We start from the raw sequence: 21,269 nt of genomic DNA, 5'->3' as shown, positions 1-21,269 counted from the left end.
TTTATACTAAGTCTTCAGAATCTGACAGGTATTTCATTTCACACTTACAGATCATTTCAGTCTGGACCAGGCACATCTCAAGCACTCAACTGCCACGTGTCAGCCCCGGGCTACAATACTGGACAGCTCAGCTCTAAACACCACTTTCAAGGGGCTGTGAAAATTCACTTTGAGCTCTTTTCATAATTACACCTTTTTATTTCCTTTGGATGAGTGGTCATCTCCAGCATTTTATGCCCACTTGATGGTGGCAGTGCCCACCACCTGAGGGGAATGCAATCTTAAAGGAGTGCAGTTTACTGATGAGCTTCTAGAAATAAACGTATAAAACACACACACATACACACACGCACACACGCACACACACACAGCCAAAATCACAGCTCAGCTTGAAGAAGCTTTGTGGATGTGAAATTTCTCCTGCATTGTGACATACTCCCGGGGACAGCCATGAGTCCTTTCCAACCCGGATATCGTAACATGAAGACAGAGTCTCATCAGTTGCAAAGCCTTTGGGGATGGTGGGCAGGAGGGTCTCTGGGAACCAACTTCCTTGCTCCCTTCTGAGTCAAAGTTGCATTCAAAACAGAGTATCAGTTAAATAACTACAAAAAGACTTGAATTAACTGGAAGGAAGTCCTTAGGGCTGCTCTCTGATACTCTAATTCTCCACCTCCTTTCATGCACAGGGGAGGTGTGTGCCCCTCTGCGCCTGGAGGTGGCACAAGGCCACAAGATGCGCACTGGCCCATGGAACATGAGCCATGTGGCGGTGTCACCTCTGAGCAGAGCTTCAAGGGCAGAGCACGGTCAGCACAACTTTTTCCTCCTCTGTCACAACATTCAACATTGCTGGCTGCATCCGGGTAGGTAACTGAGGTCCCATCGAGCAGAGCCTTCCAAGCAACTCACGATAGAAACGTATGTCATTGGAACAAGAAATAAACCTCAGATGTTTTCAGCCCCGGAGCTTCCGAGGCTATTTGTTATTACAGCAGAGCCTGGCCTGTCCTAACACATAACTCAGCGGTTGATTCCGTACGTGTGACATCAGCTATTCCATCCAGGGTATCTCCCTGAGTCCGAGGGGCTTATCGCATCTGCTATATAACCCAGGCTCGGTTTTACAGTGGTTTCATTACCAACCATAAAAACTGTAACAGTGGAACTGTATAAACAAACCGAACAGTGTTTTTACTGTAAAACATGAATGTAATATAAATATTTGTCTTTGCCTTCTCTCAACATCTGTAATGAGAGCAGAAAATTCATGCCATATGTTTACAGTATGAAGGGGGAAAAAAATAGATCTCAACGATTCATCCATGTGGGTGCCGGCTGAGCTGTTTAAATATTTTTAATTCATCCATTTTCTTTCACATATAAATGCTCCACAAATCATAAAACCCTTATGATTTTTAGTTACCAAATTCACGACCATGTCTGCAGAAAGGTCCTTGCTGAGGAGAAAGTGAACGTGGTGCTGTGAGGTCAGCTTCTCTGACAAGATGAGAAACTACGGAGTGAATCACAGCAGTGGCCTCTCCCTAGCCCAGCTCGACAAATTTGAAGACAAAATCACTTCTCTGAACCCTTCATGAGACCCACCCTACCTCTAGCTGGAAGCGCATGTGGACATTTGGGGATCCTGACAGCTCCTGCTTTTCCTTCCATCCTCACAGGGAGAAGCACTGGGCGTGGTACGTGGGTCTGCCTGCCGCAGTGCCTCCCGACACGGTGGGAGGAGGTGCTAGTGCCACGGCCGAGGTCTGTGCCAAGCACATGCTCCGGCTTTGTGCACAGGGAGCGACGGGGGTGCTTTTATTTTGGTACCGTGATGGAGTCCTTGATGTGAAGTCGCTGAAGCCTGCCCAAAGTGTTTGTGCAGCCTTCTAGGATGCAAGCCAAGAGGCACAGAGAACAATTCAGTTTTCTCCAAATTGGCTCATGGACCAGAGGTTTCTAGAAACTGTTGCTGTCCTACAAAATCCAGCGCCGCAGCAAGGACGCTTTGTTTGAGCACAGAGCTCATCTACCGGGTGCGGCTCTGTCTGGCATGGAGGCGGCCAGCCCCTCGTGAACAGCACAGCTGCAGACGGGAAGGGGGGTGGGCAGGAACACCTTGGTGCCCAAGCCTGGAGAGCCCGGAGAGGGACGCCCAGAAGCTGTGGGCACGGGGAGCGGCACTGTCAGGTGTAACTGAGTGCAGGCTTCCAACAGGGCACTGTCACCTCACGTAGTCCTGACAAGCATCCTCTGTGGGGATGCAACCTCCCCACTTTCTACACTGAGATGGAGAGGCACGTGGCGGGGTGAAGGCTGGCACCTCGACTGAGAGAACTCCCTGTCAGTGGATGGCAGAGCCAGGATTCCTACCTGGGTTGGGCTGATTCCAAAATCTAAGCTTGCAGCCACTAACTTGGTGGCTGGAGTCAAAGAAAAACCCTCATGCTTCTAAGCAGCTGGTCCTACACCATCCAAAAGTGATGAGAGACACAGGCATTGCATCGGCTCCTGCCCAAGTATTACTGCGCTCGGGACATAAACCAGTCCTGCCCTCCTCCTTCCAGCCACAGCCCGAGTAGAGTGCTGATGTTATTATTATCATTATTAATTTATGTGTTTGTCAACACACTTATACTCCCTGAGGGCAAGGACGTCTCATGTATCTACATATGCTCAGAGTCCAAGGAGATGCCTGGAATGTAACAAAGTTTCAGTAAATGTTGGTTGCTTAAATAAGGAGACTTTCAGCTAACAATCAACGCATGATGTGACTGACGGATGCTGTGATTCATGCATATTTAAAAACCAAAATGATTTTTTTATCTTTGCTAGCACTTGTACAGCACACACCAGGTCCCCAGGCACCACTCTAAGCACTTGATGTGCAAGACTTCAGTTAATCTTCACCACCTTGGGACTCAGGTGCTATCAGCATCCCCGTGTTACCCATGAGGAAACTCGGGCAACCAGAAGTGAAGGTCACCTGGTTCGTAAGGAGCAGAGATAGGATTCAAACTCAGGCAGACAAGATCCCAAGTCTGTTGCTTACACACCTATGTTTTATAGATCAGTCCTTTTAGACCATTGAAGTAAATAAGCAAGTTTTAGCATCCCATGTTGAGAAGGCGACTGGCACTGCATAGGGACACACTGACACCAAATGAACCCTTTCCGACAGCCATCACTTTGATCAGGTCGGCTATTTACTCCTCTTAAATAACGTCTTCATATACTCCCAGTTTGTCCACTTATAAATTTAAAATATATACTATCTTTTTTTTAAAAAAAATTTATATTTAATTATACAGCATTAGTTGAATTTCACTTGGGGAACGATAATCTAACATAAATGGATGCTTCCAACAGAAAAAAGCTGTAATTTAAAATAAATTACTGTGCTAGTCAGAAAGAAAATTTACTCTCTTCATAGGAAAAAAAAATTACTATCTGGTATTAGGTAGCCCCACGCAATTAGAAAATTGCTTCAATAGCAAAGAACCAAATAACCACCCTAAATTCCTCCTCTCCCTGTGTAGCTTTCACTGGTGATCGCAGCCACCAAGTGTGTGCAGCCCGCTCGGGCCTGAGTTTCATTAAGGCTTAAAGTCAATTAAGCCATGAATTGGAACAATCATTCCTCCTTTGCAAAGTATTGATATTTTTTTTTCCTGGCCGCTTTAGGGCTTTTCCAGCACTCACCAGGAGATTTATGTTAGACAATTTCTTTCTGATTAAAACAAATCATAGCTCAACAATTCTAATCTCCTCCTTTCTAAGCAAGAAATGATCAGAGAGTGCGGAAAACAGTGGTCAAACCCACAGCACAGAGGCCGGCATTGAGAAAGCTCCACGAAAACGCCGCAGAGAGTGGTTCTCTCTCCATCTCTCTGTCTTTGTGCCTTGACCACCGTCCCTCCTCTAAGTCTCCATCTCCTCCCTCTCTCCTCTCTCTCTCTCATGTGCCTGTCTTTCTGTCCATCTTTCCCTGTACGTCTGTCCCCCACCCCCAGCTCTGTTTCTATCTCTGTCTCTCTCTCCATTCATCTCTTTCAGCATCCACCTGTCTCGACAGGCTTCAGGATAGTCACTTATCACCCGGAAGGGGAAGGGACATCAGGAGCAAAGCCAGCCCCAGCTGGTTTCCTGACCAAAGTAACCAGAAATGAGAAGGTTTCATATTTACCTCCAAAGGCCCAGCTAGCATCAGTGGAGGCCTTCTAATTTTTAAAGAGATGACTGATTTCTAGTCAACCTTATTATCTGTCTTGGTCACACGCACTCTCCGAGTGAAGACCAGAAGGCTCCTGGGTCCACCCACTAGTCCTTTCACAGACACCCCTCTACTCTCCAGCTCTGCCTTTGGAGCTGATCCTATCCTTCAAAACCAAGTGATGCCTGAGCCCGCTCCTCTTGCAGCCAACTCCCACTTCTCCAAAACAGTCAGGGAAGCCGACCGACCGAGAGCACCCAAATCAGGACAATAACTTTCAAAGAACTGGGATGCGATGTGCTCAACACCGCATCCATAAATAACAAATCCCCCTTCGGTGAGCTAGAAGGTGGGTGATGAATTGGGGGCACTTCGGTGGCATCAACGTGAAAACCAATTTACACAGCTAATTACTCCAGAAAAATAGTCTGGTAATGCGTACCTTCTGCTGATCTGATTTTTTCAAAAACACACCCACCAAACTGTCCCTTCCTACAGTGGTAGGACATTGCTCCTACCACTAGGAGGGTTGTCACCCCAAGACTCAGCAGTCAACCTTTATGTTCCCTCCATCATTCACTCAACAAATATTTACTAAATCCCTCCTACTGAGCAGGCACCGTGCGACACATGGGGGATAACCCAGGAGGAATACAACAGGCAAGGCTTCTGCTCTCCTATGGCATGTCATCTCTTCTGCTTATTTGCTGTGTGTGCTTGGACAAGGTCCTAAACTTCTCTGTGCCTCCTATCATCCGAAAGGGATTCATAATATTAGTTACCTCACAGGTTATCATAAAAATGGAGTGAATTAAGGCATTTAAAGTGTTTTGAGCACTGACTGGCACACAATTATATTTAACTATAGTTTTTAAATTATAATTAAATTAATTATAATTTTTAAAATAATATTTACTAATAATATAATTATCCTCCTCATCATCACAAAAACAAGACTGAGAATTAAACTAGCCATCCAATTGAGCATGAAGTGCTGGCTGCTTATATTTCTGTCTTATAGGCAACACTATGTTGTTTTTAAAAAATACATATTTTTTTTTCACAACAGGCAATAGGATAGTTTGTCTCAAAAAAAAGTCATAATTGCCTAAGTAACATTGGACAGGTCAAGTACCCTCTCTGCGCCTCAGTTTTCCCAACTGTCCAACAGGGGAGTTAAACTGGACGGTCTGAAAAAGTCCTTTCCAAACCCAGAATGTGACTGTTTGATAGCCACAGCATACCCAATGTGATCCCATGACTCAACACTTTTCCTAAAAGGACAAGCAACTTCACTAACTCATAGTTGAATTTTCTATTATATTATTCATGTGTAAACTGGCTCATATCGGGGGAAGGGTGTAGCTCAGGGGTAGAAGTGTATGCCTAGTGTGCACGAGGTCCCAGGTTCAATCCCCAGTACTTCCATTAAATAAATAAATTTAATTACTCCCTTCCCCTCAAAAGAATCCCCTTGAAGGACACAGAGAAAGATGGCACAGATAAGATAATTCTGGGAGATTTTGTAAGTAGAGGGTAATGACTAAACTGTTATTTCTTTGAGCAAAAAAACCTGTCACATAAACTGGCTCATATCTTTGCTATATTCCCTAAAAGTAATGGCTAACAGAGCTACGCAAAACCCAATGGGTCGTATGTGACTAAAAGGAACTATTTTTTTCCACATATATCTTACAGTAACACAGAATTATTTCTGCTTTTCTTTGATGGCTCCCCAAAACTGTCTGTGTGGGCAGGGGTGCAAGTATGCCATCAACAGTGCCCCCCAGCTGCAGTCCGGCTCTGATCACTAACGTCACTGCCAGGTGCCCCAGCATGTCCCCCAGCACTGCACATTTTCCCAGAGCTGAAAATAAACACTCCCCCGGCTCTCAGTTATTCACATTCCCCAACCGGACAAGCCGTGAACCATCCCAAAGAGAAGGCAATCCTACAATGACCACTATTTACCTCCAAATGGCACTCTGTGAACTCTGGGCACATTTACACTGTGAAGGGTCTGGCTCAGTCTAACATCAAAATGCATTCCTGTTCCTCTTGTACACGGCACTGTCTGTAAGAGGGGGGATCTGGAAGGCTCCAGACGGTGGGAGAAATCATGTGAAAGGAAGGGTCTGTGGAATAAAAACCTCGCGGCTGGCTTCACAACTAAGAATCTGGAGTCACAGTAACTTCTGCCACTGTCCCAGGACCACCCTGGGCTGAAGACTGGCCGAACTTTGGTGGGAATGAAAACAGCAACTTGTTAAATGGAAAAGCAAGAAGACCCAGGACTGCAGGGACAAAGGCCAGTGTGAGGCTCTGATGTGCCCATCAGAAGCCAGACTTGACCTCTTCTGTGTGGACCCCAGCCAGGCCCAAACACTCGTGGCAGGCTGGGTGGATTACTGGGGTTGCCGCACCTGAGAGGGCCGCTCAGTCTCCCAGCTTCTCTCCTTGTTGATGCCTGTTCTCCTACAATTACCAAGTGTCCCTCCCACGACTCAGCATCACCTGGTCTCAACAACAAACTGTTTAATAAGCATTTGTATAATTTTTTGAACAGTAAAAATCTTGGTTAGTAGGATTCAACTAGGTTGTGAGAACACTTGATTTTTGTAAGCAGAGGTAAAAATCTGTAACTGCCCTTTTAATAAAAAAAAAAATCAAGCGGCATGAGAATTGTCTAGCACTACATCAGAATCTCCTGGAGGCACTGTGAGACAGAGATTGCTGGGTTCTACCTGCAGAAATTCTGATCCGTTGGGTCTCAGGTGGAGTCCAAGAACTTGCATTTCTAACAACTTCTCAGGTGATGCTGACAGTGCAGGTCAGGAACCATGCTTTGAATAGCACCATGTAAATTTCTGCCCCATTGGAAATAGGGATTAATCAATGGACCACTATTCAAATCGTTACAGATGTGCCCAATCCTTTCCTCCCTTAAAAATAGCACCCTCCCAGCCCCCCTTTTCATTTTTGTCGGCATATTGCTTACAGTTTGATGTAGATTTTAAGCATCCTGTAATTCATCAACTAATTCTCTCCTGGCTACGCATTCCAAGTAATTAAAGTTCAGTAATAACTTATTCTTTCTGCTCCAGCACCTGCATTTCATTTGTTTATTTTCCCAGAGTCATAAATCTGAAGGGCTGTCAAAGTGCCATAATATTAGTGCAATAATCAAAGTTAATTAGTCCCTCTCAATAAACAACAACAAAGCCATTACAAAGATGCATTGAAGTTTCTCCCAGCTACCCAGTTTCCAGATCACTTCGTGGCTGGAACAATTAGAATCTGAGAATTGCCGGGTATATGAGTACGTTGTCCTTCAGTCATTCAAAAGGAGACTGTGCTTTGTTCGCACTGATTCATTAACTCCAGGGAAGGCACGAGGGGTCTGGGCTCTGCCTCTAGGTTCTTCTGAAGGGTACCAAAGCAGACAGGGCTCTCCTCAGCAGCTAAGACTTACCATGTGCATCCCAAACTCAATAAAAGAGGGACACAAGTGGCTAAGAAATGAGAGGGGCCAGCCTCACTACCAACTTCGAATAACCTGATGTCTTCAATCACTTTGGATTTATTACTGAGGGAATTTGAGAGATGAGAGTTAGCTGGGTTCTGATGAGAGGCAGCCCAGCGGAACTCGGAAGAGGATTCTGGCTTCAACGTAAGGGACAACTGTCTAAGAGGTGTGCCGAAGCAGGACGGGCTGTTCAAAGCTGAAGCCGATGATCCCTGTTCAGGGACGTTGTGTAAGTGGTCTGCACACTGGGAAGAGGTCAGACGAGGTGATCTAGATGGTCCACGCCACCCTAAGACCTTAAGACTCCTTGCACTTAGACACACTTACTGGGTGAGTCCTCCTCTCTCGTCCTTTGAACTTGCTGTCCAGTTGCTCCCAGAGATCATTTCTCTCTCTAAGGCCATGAGCCCAATGTTTGTTACCCACTGCTGTGCAAAAACCAATCCCAAAGTGTAGTGGCTTAAAATAGTAAGCATGTCATATCTCACCAAGATTCTACAGGTCAGGAATCTGAATGGTGCTGACTCGAGATCTCCGATGAGGTTGCCAACAATCCACCAGCCACAGTCAGCTGCAGGCTTGCAAGGCCAAAGGACTGTAAGAGGGCTCACACGAGAGCCTTGTCCCCGGGGCTCTCCACGGCGATGCTTGAGCATCCTCCCAGTGAGTGATTCAGGATAGCAAGCAGGGAGGAAACCACTGGCCTTCCAGGACCTCTCCTGGAGGTCCTACTCCATCACTCCTGCCACATTCTGATCATGAAGAGTGAGTCACCCAGTCCAGCCCACATGCGAGGGGAGGAGAATTAGGCTCCATCTCTGAAAGGAGGACTATCACAGAATGTGTGGACAGATCTGAAAGGTACCACAGCCACTTCTAAGAATTCTGAGATCTTCAAAATCCAGTTGCGTCTCATCTCTCAGTTACAAAGTGGAAAAGACTAGCGCCAGGTGAGCCCCCAGGTACACAGAGCTGGTTCTGCCAGCTCCACTTCTCGCCTGCACTAACCCCTGCCTCTGCAAACACCAGGCAGCTCCGACCCAGGGCGTGGGCACCGGGGACATGAACAGCCACCTCTCTGCCCCCTAGAAATGGAAGGAGCCCTTGCTCCTGACCTTGGCTTATCTCAAGATTAACTTACAAACTGATGGGAAGATGAAGAGAGGCTTAACTATTTCCCAGTACTCTGATCATTTATTTAAAAAAAAAAAAGGTTTCAGGGAAACACATTTTCCAATTAGATTTCTGAGAGTCTTTGTCTAATTTAAGGATCTGTGTTGAACAAGTCCGCCTCTCCCAAAACTACCATTTTTTTCCTGAGCCTTTACAACGTGCTAGGATCTGTACAAGAGAGTATGTATGTGACTTTGGCTCATCCTGAGGAACTCTGAGAGCCATTATTAGCACCGTTCCCATTCTGCAGGTAAATAAGCCAAGGTTCAGTGACATACCGAATTTGCCCAGGACACCCCACGAGCACATGTCTGAACCAGGAGTCAATCCCAGGTCTGAATGACTCCAAAGCTGAGGCTCCGTCCACTCCTCTGGGCTGCCTGCTTATAAAATTAAAAATTAGTCTATTTTAAATACATGCTTAAAATAATCCTATACCTTTTGGAGCATGTGTGCCCCATCCTGAGACTGGCTATATCTCTTTGTTCTCACGTAGAAGGTTTATTGGCCCAAGGGCTGCTTCCCCTCTCTGTTTAATCTAACATCTGCCATGTCTGAGACTCTCTGTAAATGCCCCATAATAAATAAGAAAAACAGTCTTGGGCATACTTTTTTTCACTTAAATAATGGAGCCTAAATGCCTAGTGCCCAGAAACAGGGTTTTCGACCATTGGCTGAACACCACCTGAAGACGAACTCCATCTCTTCAAACAATGTCCAAGCTGCTTAACAAGAACCCAGGGGCCCCACATTAATGCAACGATGCATTTGTACTGGGTTTCCCACGATTGGGAGCGTGGGTTTGGAGCTGGCCATCTACCCTGACTTTCACTCTTTAAAACTCAGAAGTGAATCACAGTCCTCGTGATGCAAACGTTACAATGCATATAAAGTTTGAAAGATTCAGTTCAAGACCTGAGTGAAGAAACCAAAACACACACACACACACAAAATGAAGACACGGAGACAGTGATCAAAGACAATGAATAACACGCTAGACTAAGTCAATGCAAACTTTTCAGAATGAGGAATGAAACGGAAAACTGAAAGGAAAAGTACCAATCACAAGGTTGAGGCATGCTGGAGACAGAGAAAACTCAGAATATTTTATCAACTGTTTATGTCTACAAGAGGGATGAATAATTTATTATCTGATAAAGAATCTTTCCCAAGCCCATGACAAGAAAGGTCAAAGAGGTAGCTTCAGTGGAACAGTAAATACACTATACACTGCTTGAGATGGGAGTCTGGGAGGAGCTTCCTTTGGGGAGGGAGGTTCATCACCTCCGCCAGATTACAAAAGCCACCGGGGAAGCTCTGTTTCCTGGGGAGCCATGGGTACCCTTACATCAGGAACAGAAACATGCACATCCCCATGAATACAATCTTTGGCTAAGTCCTTGGAAAAGATAGGCCAGTCCTCTGATGACACACACAACAGTAATGCTGGTCTGGCTAACAAGATACAAGATGGCTTTGGGTTTAGGAGATATGGCTTCAAATCTTGGATCTACCACATAGCTCCCTGCTGTGTGAGCTTCAGCAAGGCTTCTCCCTCCTAGCCTCTAATGCCTCATCTGCAAAATGGGTTTACATGTAAGCATTTCACTGCTAAATGCTAGGCAGAATGCCTAGTACAGACACAGCTATGAATATCCAACCCCATCTGTAGGTGATGACGACAACGTGACATTTTGTAAACACAAATGTCCCAAGGGAGAACTTCAGAACTTTAACTTCGTGTGTGTGTGCACGCACGTGCACACGCTTATTGATTTAAGCAAGTGGTTTATATAGTTCTTGCTGGTTCGCAGACTTGTTCATACCATACTTTATTTACTGAAAATCCAATACTACACATAAAAACAATTATTAAAGCAAAGAAATGAGGAACAAATCTAACAGCTGATTTAGGATGAACTTTTCCCAGTAATCTATAACTATTAATAATATTAATAGTTTTTATATTTTTGTTTAGCTAAAGATCATTCAAAGCAACGGGGATGAGCCTGATAATTTGTGATGCGTTGAGTAACGACCGTCTTTTCCAAGCCAAGTCTCCAGCTTAGACAGGCATGAGGCTTGTAAATTACTCCTGACACATGTTGCACACCTCTGCCTCACACACACACATCACGTCAAAGAAGGCATTGCACCTAAGTCCTTCCACCTGCGAAAGCAAATTATGGGATTTAAGCTCCTATTGTCCAAGAAGAGGAGAAATTCCCACAAGCACCCAAGCCACACGGGATCGTGAAGTCAGTGAGTGGATCTGAGAGGGCCTAAAGGTCGCGAGGTTTCTCCAGTTCTCAAAAGTGCAAGCAATTTATTACTCAGCATCCTCGCCCATCGCCCGTGAAAACAGGGTGTCAGAATCTATTAAAAGCACCGCAAAGTGTTGATACATGTGCCTAATACACTAGATCTGAAAATAATAGTAAAATCACTATTTCCAATGCTTGTCAGTGAGGCTGCAATATGACATAACACTGTCAGCTTTCCACGTGCCTTCACTCCAACTAGACAAGGGGACCTGGTATCGACTCTGTTGAAAATGGGAATGATGACAGCCCCTCACTCTCTCCGACATCAAGCTGTGCGGCCACCACCAGCCAAGCATGCGCTGTCTCCCTAACACACGCGTATTTCATTACCCCGACTAGTCAATCTTTCCTCCTGCCCCTCGTCTCCCTGCTCTCTCAATAACCATTTTTATATAAACCATTGCTGGCTGTTCCTGATGACTGATCCCTTAATCATCTTCCCTGAATATATGCAAAGTGTATTTCTTTGTAAATACAAAAGAAAAAGCAATCACATAAATAATTAAGATGGCTTCCCAAATGACAGCTGAGTGCTAACATGAGCTCCACAGGAAAACACTAATCAACAAACTAAATACACATCTATTAGAACGTAGGAGTCCACACATACGAAGACAGAGAAAGAATTCATCGCAACTGCATTTGAATCGTGGAGGATAAACATCCTCCCTACAGCTCCTCTCTCAGCCACTCGGAGAAGTTAAGAAAAGTAAACATCACTTTGTACTTTCATGTATGAATAGGAAATTATTGTTGTTGTTATTATTATTATTAACAGTAGCAGCTAACATTTAATTGAATGCTTAATCTATCCCTGGCAACATGTTAAATACACGTACAGTCAGTGGATTAATACCCACAGGCACCTTTATCTCCTGGCATAGATATTAGTATTTGGATTTCACAGATGAAACGAAGGTTTAGAAAAGAAACCTGCCCAAGGTCACAGAGCGTACCTGCTCCTAATCTTTGCCAATATAATGCAGCGTATTTTACGCAGTGGTTATCAACTGGAGAAGATCTGCCTCCTCAGAAGACATCTGCCCAAGAGGCGTCTTGAAGCCCACCCAGCCTGCCTTCTCCAGACCTCTTGGAAATCTTCGTTAGATACACAAGAGCAGCTGACTGGATCCCTGCTACATTCTCCTGGCCAATGGCATGTCATCCGGACCAGGCCCTAGAAACACATAACATCTAGGCCAAATAGAAAGACAAATTAGGAAAGCTTGGGATGGAAGACTTTCTTGGGAACCAAACCTTCTCACCAAATTCAACATACTTGGGTCACTCCTCCTGATGGAGGGATGGACCCAAGATGCACTCTGGGGAATCAGGAGAGGGTCATCTGGTACCTCCAAGGGAGGGCCATCAGCCCCTCTTGCCATGCCAGCCCACTCTGCCCACGTCACTGGTTATCTCAGTCCCCAGGAGATGCCAAAGCCTCAGAATGCTCACTGAGGGGCAGCCTCCACAAGCCAGCTCTCTGACACTTCCCGTGCCACTCTTCACACGCTAAGTAGTTTAGGTAAGGGCCTCGCACACACGACGCAGGCTGGACACTCAAAACAATCCCCTCTCCTCTTTTACTTTCTCTTCCGTCCCAGCCAGGCCCCATTCCATTCCCTCCTGCACACAACAGGGAGGCAGCTGGGTAACCTCAGGCCCATTCGCTCCAGCTCTTACCAACCTCCTTCCTCCCCAGGGCCAGAAGTTTTAGATCTCAAGTTTTAGAAATCTGAACTTTAGAAACTGTAATAAAGTAACAGGGAGGAGCAAAGGGGAGTCTCACTTTCAAGAGCTCTGCATTGGGATGCTGGAGTCTTGTGGCTGTTTATAAGGTGCATTTTTATACCTAATCAGCTACTGTTCTTCGCAAGCAGCACCTGTCAGAGGTCCTCAGATCTCAGGATGAAGTGTGGGACAAAGCAGATCTCCACAAACAGAACGACAAAACCCAACTCCGATAAATATTTAGTGCGTAAAGGAAAGAGGAAACCACAGGACTACGGGGATTCAGACATTCAGACACACCTGGCAATGTCCCAGACTGGGAGAACTGGCATGGGTTACTGACAGACAGGCGGTGCTGGCCAAGTGAAAGAGAAGCCGCTCCACTCTGAAAACAGGAAGATAAACCTCCTACTCAGCCAGCCACCTGGGCTCCTTGAAGTACCCAGGAGAACATTAGGCGTTTGTGTTAGAGGTAAGGGGCACTGGTCAGTCACCACTCAGGGATGTGAGTGAAGTGGACAACATCCCCACACGGCGACTGTTTCACAACATGGGCATGAACCATTTCTAGGGGTACTTTACTCCGATATCACTGGAGGCTGATGGACCTCCCCACCCTCCCTCCTGTTCTAATTATGCTCAGTGGATTGGCCTTTTAAGACGGTAGTTAACTTCTGCACTGTCCACGTTATCCAATTTTAACTGTTTTCAATGCTTCTCTTATTTCTAACTTTGGAGCATCTAAAACATCTCAGTAGGAGGGCATTTCCCTATGAAATAATTAGTAGGAGTAATAATTATTTATAGGCTCTTAATGTAATTCCATACGGAATGTGTTTTCATTTAAGTTATATTTTACAAAACAGCTAGATCTCCCCCAAAAGTGGCTTGAGAACTTTATAAGGACATCATGAATGAAAAGGTATTGCTTGGCACAATAAATATGGGAGATCAGAGTACCTTCTAAGCCTGAAATTAATCACTCCAATAGCATACAGCAGTTTTTACAGCAAAGCCTGAAAGGTGACGAACACGCACGCTGCTGGATGTGGCGGACAGGACGGGCCGTGGGTAGAGGGGAGACTCCGGGGTTGGACGTCTCTATACTCACTGGCTGTGTGACTCTTGGTGAGTCCCTTCACCTTTCTGAGCCCTGGCTCTCCTGTAAGATGGAGAAACCCAGTCTTCTGCATCTAATCAAATAAAGGATACAAAACGCCTTGCCCAGGACACAGCACACGACAGGACTGCAGGTGTTAGATGCCCGGAGGCGGGTGTGAGAACATTCCACTGGCTTGGAGGCGGACAGGAAGGTACTAGGACGCAGATGCGGTGATGTGCAGTGAAGATGGAGGAGAGATACCAGGAAGGGGAGAGTGGGGTGGGAGGAGAAATGAACTCCACACCCATGGAGCCTTGGCGTATGGGAGCTGCCACTGAGCCAGGTGCCCAGAGACTTTGGAGTGAGCTTTTGCTGCAACAAAAAACTCTGGATCATTTTGCAAATCTCCTGTGAGGTGCCAATATGTTGCAGTGCCTTCCAGGCTCTGACTGTGATGTGATTCATCCCAGATAAAGCATGAACACGCTCAAGCTGGCGAGCAGCTGGGAAAACTGGGGTCGATGGAACCAACCTTGAGAAACACAAGAAGGTGGTATCTGGTGAGGTACCAAGTCAAAGCCCTGCACGGAGACCAGGCAAGGAACAGCCTGGAGGAAACCAATGTGCACAGGCCCAGGCTGGGGATGCAGGAGGAGGGCAGGGGGCCCCGGCTCCCCGCAGGTTGCCACGGCAGCTCTCATAAGCTCTGCACTCCGGTAACGGTGCGATGGTGTGAAATGGTAACGACGGCTTTCGGTGCTAAATCTGAGCTTCCATAGTCAGAATCTAGGGCAAATGAGGAATGTGGGACAGTGGGGTTCACAGAAAACAAGTGTGTTAACAGACCAGAGATGATAAAAGGGTTGAGTTTCTTCCGTCTCTAAAATCTGACTGGAATGTCTGAAACTCCATGTGAGTGTTAGTTTGGTTTTCAATCCCATTCTCTTTGCTCAGGTCCCTGACAGTGAATGTTTTGGGGGTAATTCTTCCTCTGGAGGTGCTGTTTGCTGGTTGTCCTAAAGTCACTCTACAGCGGAAATGAAACTACACCATGACAAATTCCTCGTCGGAAACTGACTCACAGGGACCCAATCATGGCTCAGAAAGCAAGACAGACAAACTAAAAGGTGGGTCTTTGTGATCATCCCATTTAACCTTCTCTGTTAAAGACGAGAAAATTGAGGCACCAAATGGATTGAGACTTTTTAAAGTCCCACAGTTGATGAGGACAGATCCAGGAATTTCTGCCTCTAAGCATCAAAAAAACATGGGATAAATCCAGATGAATCTGTTCTCATATATGAGGAAAAGGAAGACACCTTTTAAAATGCTAGGTAACTGGGTTTCGGCATTACCTTCCAAGATTGGTTTAAACATTAGCAACGCGTTGTACAAGGTGGTTATTGACACCATCACTTGAGATACTGGGATGTGACTTTTCTAGTCTAAATACGACATCAAATGGGCAAGATTTTACGAGTCTGACACTCTGTTGCTAGACCTCAGTACTCTTCCACGCTCACCGTGGGGGCAGAAATTGGCACGTCTGCTAGGGATAACTTCTGGGAAACAGCTTCCCAAACTTTAAGTTCATCTGCCCTTAGAATCAGTGAGTCCACTGCTAAGATTCTGCCCTGTGGTGCACTCACAAAAGCATGGATCACGAACGCTCACTGAAGCAGAGCTGAGAGCCAATTTTGGATGAAAATGCAAGAGAGACCGAACTTCAAGAGAGCATCACTTAGAAGAGCAAAATAGTGACAACAATTACCAAAAAGAGGCTGATCAAATTACAGCATAAGCACATGATGGAATATCACACAGCAGCTAAAAGCAATGAGGTCGATCTATATGTGCTAAGAAAAGACCTCCTGTAGTATCAAGAGGAAAAAATCCAAGTACGTAACAGTAGGTCGGTGTTTTTACTAGAATACACAACCTTTTCCTGGAAGAACGCACAAGATATGGTTAATGGTATTTATCTCCCAAGAGAAGGACTCGGGTTGGAGGGGACTTTCACTTTTTATTTTATACCTTCCTGTTCGGTACGAAGATTCAAACCATATGCATGTATTACCGTTCATTCTCTAAACCCCTCTAAAGATTACTCTACACCATCTAATAGAGATTATTACATTTTTTAACTTTGGAGTTAGAAAGATGTTAAGATAACTGCAAAAAAATTGGGCCCTGTTTTGTTTGTTTGTTTTGTTTTTAATGTAACTCAAAATAATGAACCCAGTGAAAGCAAGGCAAGGGTTCATTTGAAATATACTGAATTTGAAATCCGGCTTGAAGAAGCGGAAATAAATCTCCCTTTTCTTGACTTTCATAACTTCTCAGTCCGAAACACCAGACATTCTATTAAACAAACCGTAGTCTGTTCCTTCAGATGGCAAGAAATCTTCCACGGTATTCAGAGAATGAAGGCAGTCTTGGCGAGGAGTACCCCGCCTCCTCCACACTCTGCTCCCAGCCACGTGACTGTCTTCTTCCCTCCCCCTCCTCCCCCTCCCTCCAGGACCACTGCACAGACCACCTCCTCTGCCCGGTTTGACCCTTCTCCCACCTTCTCCCTGGTCTTTCTTGAGACCTCAGCTCAGTCACCTCTTTCTTGGGGACTCCAAATATCCCCCACCTAACTGGCCTTATGTGCCTTTTTGGAGTACCACATACTTTTTAGTACCACATGCCACTATTTCAAGTTTACAGCTAGGTTTATCTTTCTTTGGTTCCATCTGTCTTCCGCCCTCAAACTGAAAGTTCTACAAAGACAGTGCTGACACCTGTTTGTGCTTGGCATTAGATGCCCAGTACCTACGAAAGCGGGGCACTGCACAGATACATGAGCAAATGAACGCAGTTGGGACTTCCCTCGGAAGCCCAGAGATCAAGTTAAAGAAAGCGACCACCCTGTGTCGCTCTGGCTCAGACCCTCTCACGCCCTCCTCACCACTGACTCTGAGCCCCTCTGCAACCTCCTCTTCCCACCACTGGCCTCCAGCCACACTCGAGTCCCTGCTGATCCTTGAACCCCCCAGGCACCATCCCACCGCCTTTGCACATATGTAGAAAGGACTTCCCCTGACATCTGCACAGCTTGCTACTTTACTTCGCTCAGGTCTTGAGTCAAATGGTCTAACAACTTTAGAGGGGTCTCTGCTGACCACCCAGTCTGAAACAGTCCACATTGTCAACTCCTGATCCCTCCCTCTGCTTTACTGTCCAGCACTGCACTCATAACAACCTGACATTATGTTAAATATTAAACATAATTATCCCTTCATGGTCTGTTTCTCCTACCTAGAAGTCCATGAGGGCAGGAATTTTGTTTTATTTGATGCTACATCCTTAACCCCAAGGGCACTGCAGGCCCTCAATAAACGTTTGTGCACAGACATATGGATACCAACATCTGCACAGAGAGAGAAAAGCAAAAAGGAAAAACCAGAGACAGGGTTAAAGCCTGCTCATTTGAAATCCTAAAAACTTACAAGCGTAACAACCTCTTAGTTGCATTCACGGGGCGTTAACCACATTTTATTTTTCTTAATAAATGAGCTAGTGAGTAAACATTCTCAAACCTCTGACTAATAAAGCAGATGACATCGACAATGAACTATAAACAAACTATAAATGGGCTTGCTTGTCCGTTCATTCATAAAATAAACAAAGTGAATAGGACTTAAAAATAAAGAAAACATTATTCCAAGAGTAATAAACTTGACGCACTGTACTAAAACCTCCCCGTGTTTACCCCAGCATGTGTATTTGACAATTAAAAAACAGTCAAGCGCTTGCTTACCCATTCTCCTAAAATGCGTGACACGGCTTCATTGGCTCTTGTCATATTCCTACAGGCCAGGATCACGTGCGCACCATGGAGGGCAAAAGACTTGGCAGTTTCAAACCCTGTGGTTTAAAGGAAAGTCAACATTAGAAAACACAAATGCAAAGCACTGGGTCATGCTGAATAGCCTGCACTGAGCACCACACGCACGGCCCTGGAGGTTCTCAACCAGATGCGGCTTTGCCCCCTAGAAGATAGCTACAAATACCCAGAGACACTTTCAGCGGCCATAGCTGGGGGCTGCTGGTATCTAGCAGGTAAAGGCCGGAGATGCAACAAAATACCCTACAACACACAAGACAGCCCTCACAACAAAGAATCACCCGGCCCAGATGCCAACCATGCTGCAGCTGAGAAAACCTGACCCCGGAACACAAAGATTTCAAAGGTGAGGGCTAGGCCACAGGAGAGCTCCCGGCAGAGCCGGCATTTCAGCATGGCTTACTAACGACCAGATCCTGTGTTAAACATAAAGAATAAGGATCCTCAGAAATGCAGACGTGGTCACTGCCCTCACAGAATTGAGGGTCTAGTAAGAGAAAGCAAACCTGGAAAGTAAAACCAACAATGTCCGGTAAGCTCCTCACAATGTGCTCTGCACTGTCTGAAATGTTTCAAGCAATCCTGCTTCCAGCAGCAGCACGAGCCTTCCTAGACCCACCCTCACACTGAGAACAATGAGAAAAGCTGGACAGAACAACACACACACACACATGCACACATCTCTTTGAAGGCATCATGATGAGGGACGCTCTGATTGAGAATTCTAGGGGCCAACATCTGGAAAACTTGAAAGGCCAAGAGAGGGGAGTGAGCACTCAGTGCCTCTACACCCAGTGAAAAATATCCTTTAAAAGTAAAAGCAAACAAAATTTTCAAACAAACAAAAGCTGAGAGACTACATCACAAGCAGATCGACACGACACTAGCGGAAAGCCTAAAGGATGCTCTCTAGATAGGAGGAAAATGACCCCAGATAGAAATCTGGAGATGCAGAAAGTAACAGAGTAACGTTAAGGGTAAACATATGAAAAAATCTAAGTGGCAATAGTAATAGTTTCTGAATTTCAGAACACCTATAGTGAGAATTACTATATTGGTAATAGTGACACATAATCTAGGAGGTAAGTAAGTACTGGGGATTACAGTATTCTAAGACCCTTGCACTGTCCAGGAAATGATAAAGTACCAGTTTATATGAAAACTTAGTAAGTCAAAAATACAGGTTGTAGTCTCTACAATTACCACTGAGAGAATAGTAAAATAATACAAATTTAACAAGTTAAAGAGGAGAAACAATAATAAAAACAAGGAAGGACGAAAAAGGAATGTAAAATAAGTTATATAAATATAAAGCCAATAATAAAGTGGTATATTTAATCCCCAAAATACCTTTAATTGCAGTAAATATAAACAGACTAAAAACGCAATCAAAAGACAAAGATTGTCAGACACGCTTTTTCATAACGGATTTGCTGCCAGGACACAGGTGTCGTGAAAACCACCACTAAATCTAAGCCAGAATGGGAGAGGAGAAGACTCACATCAACATCGTGGTCATTGGACACGTAGTTTCGGGCAAGTCTACCACCACCAGCCATCTGATCAACAAATGTGGTGGCATCGACAAGAGAACCATTGAAAAGTTCGAGAAGGAGGCTGCCGAGATAGGAAAGGGCTCCTTCAAGTATGCCTGGGTCTTGCACAAGCTGAAGGCAGAACGTGAGCATGGTATCACCACTGATATCTCCCTGTGGAAATTCGAGACTAGCAAGTACTACATGACCATCATTGATGCCCCAGGACACAGAGACTTTATCAAAAACATGATTACAGGCTGACTGTGCTGTCCTGATTGTGGCTGCTGGTGTTGGTGAATTTGAAGCAGGTATCTCCAAGAATGGGCAGCCCTGTGAGCATGCCCTTCTGGCTTACACTCCGGGTGTGAAACAACTAACTGTTGGCACTAACAAAATGGATTGCACTGAGCCACCCACAGCCAGAAGAGATACGAGGAAATTGTTAAGGAAGTCAGTACCTACATTAAGAAAATTGGCTACAACCCTTACATCATAGCATTTGTGCCAATTTTTGGCTGGAATGGTGACAACATGCTGGAGCCAAGTGCTAACATGCCTTGGTTCAAGGGATGGAAAGTCACCCGTAAAGATGGCAATGCCAGTGGAACCACGTTGCCTGAGGCTCTGGATTGCATCCTGCCACCAACTCGGCCAACTGACAAGCCCTTGCATTCGCCCCTCCAGGACATCTACAAGATTGGTGGTATTGGTAGTGTCCCTGTGGGTCGAGTGGAGACTGGTGTTCTCAAACCTGGCATGGCGGTCACCTTTGCTCCAGTCAACGTTACAACTGAAGTCAAGTCTGCTGAGATGCGCCATGAAGCTCTGAGTGAAGCCCTAGGCAGGGACAACGTGAGCTTCAACGTCAAGAACGTGTCTGTCAATGATGTTCGTCATGGCAATGTGGCTAGTGACACCAAAAATGATCCACCAATGGAAGCAGCTAGCTTCACAGCTCAGGTGATTATCTTGAACCATCCAGGCCAGATCAGTACTGGATATGCACCTGTGCTGGATTGTCACACAGCTCACACTGCTTGCAAGTTTGCTGAACTGAAGGAGAAGATTGACCGTCGTTCTGGGAAAAAGCTGGAAGATGGCCCCAAGTTCTTGAAATCTGGTGATGCTGCCATTGTTGACACGGTTCCTGGCAAGCCCTTGTGTGTTGAGAGTTCTCTGACTATCCTCCTCTGGACTGTTTTGCTGTCTGTGACATAAGACAGGCGGTTGCTGTGGGTGTCATCAAGGCAGTGGACAAGAAGGCAGCTGGAGATGGCAAGGTCACCAAATCTGCCCAGAAAGCTCAGAAGGCTAAATGAATATTATCCCCAGTACCTGCCACCCCAGTCTTAATCAGTGGTGGGAGAACGGTCTCAAAACTGTTTGTCTCAATTGGCCATTAAAGTTTAATAGTAAAAGACTGGTTAATGATAACAGTGCATCGTAAAACCTTCAGAAGGAAAGGAGAATGTTTTGTGGACCTTTTGTTTCTTTTGTGCGTGTAGCAGTTTTAAGTTATTAGTTTCTAAAATCAGTACTTTTTAATGGAAACAACTTGACCAAAAATCTGTCACAGAATTTTGAGACCCATTAAAACAAAGTTTAATGAGGGAAAAAAAAAAAAGACAAAGATTGTCAGACTGGATAAAAAACATACATAAAACATACTCCTTACAAAACTGTGTATATTATGTCTTATATCCTTAAACATAAGGATAGAAAAATTAAAAGCAAAAGAATAGGAAAAGGTATATCATATAAATATGA

General features: G+C 45.2%; 1 protein-coding gene and 1 pseudogene across 7 annotated transcripts in view; one reads left to right on the top strand and one right to left on the bottom strand.

Moving 5' to 3' along the window:
• The window catches only part of WWOX (WW domain containing oxidoreductase), an 897,467-nt gene that overhangs the window by 833,525 nt on the left and 42,673 nt on the right, over positions 1-21,269 (bottom strand). For all 7 annotated transcript variants that reach the window (XR_012075807.1, XM_072967782.1, XM_072967780.1 and 4 more), the window contains exon 5: positions 17,878-17,984. Coding sequence is in view for 6 of the 7 variants with exons in the window: in XM_072967782.1 (XP_072823883.1) it covers positions 17,878-17,984 (107 nt within the window). In the remaining variant the exon portion in view is untranslated. The remainder of the gene's footprint in view (positions 1-17,877; positions 17,985-21,269) is intronic.
• On the top strand, positions 19,400-21,115 carry LOC102537572 (elongation factor 1-alpha 1 pseudogene; annotated as a pseudogene).

Source organism: Vicugna pacos, chromosome 9 (assembly GCF_048564905.1).
Source record: "Vicugna pacos chromosome 9, VicPac4, whole genome shotgun sequence".
In the NCBI taxonomy this organism is placed as follows: domain Eukaryota; kingdom Metazoa; phylum Chordata; class Mammalia; order Artiodactyla; family Camelidae; genus Vicugna; species Vicugna pacos.
This window is presented reverse-complemented; position numbering and strand designations above follow the sequence as displayed.